Below are 6,371 nucleotides of genomic sequence, written 5' to 3'. Positions count from 1 at the left end.
AAGTTTTAGTGGGTAAATAGTCAATCACAAAAACTTAAAGATGAAACTCTTAGAGAGCGGACGCCTGGAGGCTTTGAGTAGTGCGCTGTCTATCCTGAACGGTGACAGTGCTGTTCAAGGTCGAGTAGAAAGCTATAGCTGCAAAATGGCAGGTACAGAGAAAGCTTTCTACAAAAAGTTTACAGCAGACGGAGAAACGACTCATAACCTTCAAGCCTTATCTCCTCCAGAAGGTGTCACAAATAGGTATGTACTTTGTTTATTTGTTAAATTAAAATTTGAAATTATTCAACAACGCCTTGTTAAAAAGCGGTAACACAATATTCCTTAATTTTACATAAATGTTTACTGACTTATTTTGTTATCTTGTTTTATTATTTAAAATATTTCAATTAAAAAATTACTAAGAAATTAAATAATTCTAGTCGAAGTCTGTCTGGCGACGAGGAAGGAGTGCTGTGTGACACTATATCTCGGAAGACATTATTCTATTTGATTGCAACACTGAATGCTGCTTTCCCAGACTATGATTTTTCATTGGCTAAGGTAAGACTTGTTATCTTTATAGAGTCATACTGTTCACATACTGATTATATCTTTGTGTATACATTTTGATAAAATAAATGTAATTTTATTAATAACCGGAACTATGAATAACATTTTTATCAATATTTACATAATCTCTGGAAATATATGATTGTTTATTTTTTATCAAATAATAGAATTTTAAAATATTATTTAATTTGTATTGTATTCTTAAAAATGCAAATTTCTGAAACAGAGCAGTGAGTTCAGTGCGGAGCCTTCACTGAGTTGGGTGCAAGGATCAGTAGATGCTGCTCTCTCTGCAGTAGGTGGTGTGCGTTGGAGGCAGTTGAGACCAGCACTATGGGCTGCGATTGATGAAGAGGTGCACTTGCCCGAGTGTTGTATTTATAGCTATAACCCCGACCTAGCTAGCGATCCATTTGGGGAACCTGGTTGTCTCTGGACATTAAATTATTTCTTTTACAACAAGAAGCTTAAAAGGATTGTTTTTTTCACCTGCAGAGCCATGAGGTAAGTAAAAAGAAATGAACAAAAAAATATATTTTACTATCAGTTACTTAATTTTATTCTGTCACAATCACTTAGCATAAAACGAAATAAAAAAAAATTATATTACTGATTAATTATTTTTTTTCTCATAACTAAGAAAATATAACATTATTTGATAATGATTAGAGTTCAAAACACCGATTCTTTGGTCAGTTAAAAAAAATCGAGAAATCAGTTTTTTAGTCCCCATTCTTTCGGTACTTTCGGGATTTTTATTTTAATAACGTAATTCGTAATAAAACGAACTAGAGATGCAAACTGGGTATTAGTAGTGGGGGTTCAGTTCAGTTATGTTATCCCAGAATCAGGGTGTAAATATTGCAGTGTTAGCAATAAATATATTTCCGCGTCATCTAATATATATAATTCTTGTGTCACGGTGTTTGTAGTTAAACTCCTCTGAAACGGCTTGACCGATTCTCATGAAATTTTGTGTGCATATCGGGTAGGTCTGGGAATCGAACAACATCCATTTTTCATACCCCTAAGTTGTAGGGGGAAGGGGGTTAATAAGATATATGGCAAAACAACATTTGCGGGGTCAGCTAGTATTAATATATTGTTTGTTTTCAGTCCTGTCTGTGCTGACTCAGGAGTGGACTTTGCTATGGATGAAGATGAAGAATATAATTAAATATTTTCGTCGCATTTTTCTAATTACATGTTTTATCATTGAAATTTATATTTCTTCTCTAACTCTATTATAAACTACTGCGAACTATATATAGTTCAAGTTCTATACAATAAATATCAATTTACAATAATTATATGTAATTTTTAGGCACGGCCATTAAAGCTGTAAACTAGGTCAGTTGGATTGAATTTGTTTTGTGCTAGCTGACCTGATGCTTCGTATAAACAGCCTTATGTAATACACTATAATTTAGAATAGTAACAGAACATGTTCTGACAGCAAAATATGGTTTTATTATTAACCTAATTTTAACGACGTTAAGGTATGTTAATATGTTTTATATTTAGGAAACGATGATTCTAAAGTCTATACAATAGTGGGTGTTCAAGCATTACATAATACGAAATTTGGGGGTGAGGGTTTTAAAACGTTACAATGCGTTGCAAAGGGTGGTGTAGTGTCCGAGAGTGCGTTACGTAACGTTATTTTTATTTAAATGAAAAACTACGAAATTAAAATCTCCATGCTGCCAACCTTTTTTGACTATATTTATAATCCCTCGATTATAACTTGAGCAAATGCTTCATCAATTATGTGAGAAAGATAGTTACAATTTGAATTTTTTCAAAATAACCAATATATGTATGTATTGCAAGTGAGACATCTCTGGTTTGAATTATTATTAACGTAAACTCAGTTTAAACAACAAAGGTTTTAGTGAATCACCTTGGTTGCGCAAATAATTGTGATGTTTATGTAATGATAGGCACTTATAAATGTTACATTACGTTTTACAGAAAAATGTTAGGTGCATGGAGGAAATAGGCTAAAAATAGTTTCCTAATGCTTGGTTGCCCTCTAGGAAAAAACTAACAATAAGTTGGGATGAAGTGATTTATTGTTGTTAATTATATAGTGCACTTATGTTTAGAAAACTACTTAAAATAGATCATTTATTTGGATTTGTAATATTAAAATCCTCTTTTCTTTTTCATAGAAATTAAAATAAAGCTATGCTAAATAAAGCAATATTGTTCACAAAAATGTACATATAATGTACAAAATTATTTAAATTTTATATATAATTTTTATTATAAATAAGGTTTTTTTTTTTGGTTGTAATAATAATATGTTTTATATTGCACCTATTCCAATAAAGGTACAAAAAGAGAAAAAATCTCGACATCTTCCTTGCACAAGAAAATATTTATTGTAAGAAATTAGTGACAATATTAGCACCAGAATATTTGATATTCTTTTTGTATCTCTTATAGGAGGAAACTAAATCACTAACATTTCATAACATAATTAATAATAAGTATGCACAGTTTATAATTATAAATATAAAACAAATCTAATGATTTAATAATTGCAAGCCTATTATACGTTTTTGTCACTGCACATTGAGATGTTCAATGGTTATGCAATTAAATAATTCTTGCATTCTCATTGTGCTATTTTTAGTATTACAAGATTATTTCGAGTAAAAAAAAGTACATAAGTTATGAAGTATATGACAAAAAAGGCTTAGCAAAATATTTGACGATCCTATTCCGCGATAGGTATGTAATTTTATTGATTACTATTTAGGGTAGTTTTGGAAGAATGTAGTAAAATTTTGTCACTTAATCCGCCTATAATTTTGGGCCTCTTTATTTCTATAAATCTTAGATTGATACTTTTTAAAATAAAAAGTTTTTTAGTTCTTAGTTTGTCTTGTCTCTTTATTTTTCCCTTCCCATCGATAAAATTATTGTATAATGTTTTTAAGGTGATTTTATTGCTTCTTTGTTCCACCAAATACCACTGACCAAAAAAAACTTTTTTGTTTGGTACCAATACTCAGTGCAATAGTAGTTGTTGGAACGGAGAAGTTGGTCTTTAATTTTTATTGATTTCTTTTTGTTGCGTTGTAGTTTAACAAACAAGTGTTCACTCCGAATAGCGAACAGGTTCTCTTTTTCTTACTTAAGGGACTATTTTAAGGCTGGATTCGTTGTAAATCGACAACTATGTAGAATCATCAATTTTATAATTATTAAGTTTTAATCAAGGGTTTAAATAAGTTCATTAAATATTACACCTGTCAATAAAGTAACAATTTTACTCATGAAAAAATAATTGCTAAAATGTTTTGTAAGGATAATACTTATAATGTACAATTTTTACTTACTTTTAGCAGCTGATATCTGATAATTTGACTGTCGGTTTAAGGGGACCTGTGACCGCAATTTGTAAAACCTTCTCTTGTGGGTCTCACAAATATATTCTCATTAAGATAAATATTCACAAATATACAACTATGATATTTTGTATATTTGTTTGTGAACCCAACAGAATAGCGATGAGCAAGTTTTGCATTTTCAATGTAAACACACATACGTATCGAACCTTACCGGTACCTTCCATTACTTTGAAATTAGTTAATAGGGCCTATTTCAACCGGCTGTGGATAATGCTATTTGATGGATGACGCGCCAATATATTTATTAGATATTTAGAGAAACAGGTCCTAATGACCTACCCGTGACCGTACCTGTGTTCGTAATGTTCTTTCAGCCGAAAATATCGCCGCGGTGGCCGAAAATGTGCGCCAACGGCCGAGAACATCATCGTGCATCGAAAATGAACATCAGCTGCTCTTCCATGCAACGAATTCTGCGTAAAGATCTTGGTTTGTTCACCTATGAAGTTCAATTGGTCCAGCTATTGAAGCCCCGTGACTATCCGCTTCGATATTGATTCGCTGCGATCAACTCGAAATTCGACGAGACGCCTTTTCATCTCGGCGGGTACGTGAAGAAACAACATTGTCCCATTAGGGAATTGGAAATTCCATAGAAAAATATGTGGAGGAGCCAATGCATACATTTGAACGAAATCATTTTCCGTAAGTTACCGAAGAGGTGGTACTTCTAAACAAAAAATAAATAAATTTGGAAATATTTTTTTTCTATTAAATTTTTAAATCTTATATTCTAATTGTGATAGACCTTATGATTTCTAACTTCTTCGCGGGTTAAACTTTATCCACAACTCATCACAACTGGTAAAATCAGCCGTAAATTTGACACTAGGCGTACAACTGTTAAAATAAACAATTTTAGATAGTGGGTAAATAAAAAAATCTTTTTTTTTTTCAGAAAAATATAATAATTAAACAATCAAAATATAATCTTTATCGAACTATACAACAGTAAAAAGGGATTCTTAAAAAAAGATCTTACTTTAAGTAAATAACCAAAATTTTCTTCAAAACTATGTACATTATGCGCACCTTTCTATATACAATTATATGCATCACATACATTATATAATCAACATGATTTTTGAAGTCAAAATGAAGTACATATAATTATTACAATCAAAGACTGCTCTACAAAAATGAAAAAGTGAACTACTTTTCATATGTTAAATAATTTATTTGTTATTTAAGTAAAAAAAAATTAAGAGATTCTTTTCAAAAAAAAAAAAAAGAAATTATTGAATTTTAATAATATGCATTTATACTATCGGAAAATGTATTAATCAAGACTTACATGGATGGATGTTAGAATTTTAAAACTGAATATCAAAATTCTGATTTTTCTCGAGTTTTGTACTTGTTGACAAGATCTGTCCAACATATAAAACAATCTAACTCTAAAGGTGGCCATTGACGATCAGTTTTTCCCGTCAGTTTAACTGATCAGTTTTGGCGTCAGTTAAACTGATCAGTTTTTCGCGTCAGTTGAAATATTTCCCCACTGACTGGCGTCACTCCGGCTCTTCAGTTTTCGACCGACCGGGCTGTTCAAAGGACGTGTAGGTACTATCTATTTTTGTTGAGAAAAAAAAGGATTCTGATTCCAAAGAAGAAACATTAATTCTTAAAGCGGCTACTGTTTGTTGCCGTATACTTGTCTACAATGGTCTATAATTCTATATGAACAGCTTTCATTATTAGTTGTACCTCATCTGTAATAAGTATGACAATGGTCAATCGATCATGCACGGTGTCGTTAATGCCATTAATTATAAATTATTTATTTATTTCTAAGTATTATTTGTGTTTATAAAAAAATGTATCCAATCACCGCGGACGCTGCGAGCAAAATGACGCGATTGGTTGGAAAAACGATTACACACACACAGGTAGATCCGCGCGACGCGCCGTGTTGGATTTACGTGGCGCGTCGTCAGTTAAAACTCTAGAGCGATGGTTTTACACTAACGATTAAATTTTCGAGAGCGCGAAAAACTGATTAGTTAAACTGACGCGAAAAACTGATCGTCAATGGCCGCCTTAAGCCTGTTTTATAAAATTCAAGCTTCTTCGGCGTTTTGGTCTTTAACACACTTTGAATTAACCTATGTTTCATTTTAGTATTTGGTTATCAAATGCATAAGTCTATAATTATTTCAATAGCTGCAATTTTTTACTTTTATTCTGGTTCGGGTCACATTTATTTTCATTTTAATAATTATATTGATGCGATTTCTAAATCGTACAGCCATAAATTGAACTAACTTCAATTCATTATTACCTTTTTGAATGTATCTGTATAACAATATGTCCAGACGTATTTTTGATATTTACAAACGAACTTTTTATATAATAATTATTTACAGAAAATAGCATATCACAAGAAATTATAAC

At 31.3% G+C, this 6,371-nt stretch overlaps 1 protein-coding gene across 1 annotated transcript; it reads left to right on the top strand.

Annotated features, from left to right (window-relative positions):
• LOC123669222 (repressor of RNA polymerase III transcription MAF1 homolog) lies at nucleotides 1-2,016 on the top strand. Its single transcript, XM_045602847.1, has 4 exons — nucleotides 1-246; nucleotides 426-546; nucleotides 782-1,059; nucleotides 1,672-2,016. The coding sequence occupies exons 1-4, from the start codon at nucleotides 41-43 to the stop codon at nucleotides 1,730-1,732; spliced, it is 666 nt and encodes a 221-aa protein (XP_045458803.1). The 5' UTR covers nucleotides 1-40; the 3' UTR covers nucleotides 1,733-2,016.
• Nucleotides 2,017-6,371: the final 4,355 nt, after the last annotated feature.

This window comes from Melitaea cinxia, chromosome 3 (genome assembly GCF_905220565.1).
Source record: "Melitaea cinxia chromosome 3, ilMelCinx1.1, whole genome shotgun sequence".
Lineage (NCBI taxonomy): Eukaryota > Metazoa > Arthropoda > Insecta > Lepidoptera > Nymphalidae > Melitaea > Melitaea cinxia.
This window is presented reverse-complemented; position numbering and strand designations above follow the sequence as displayed.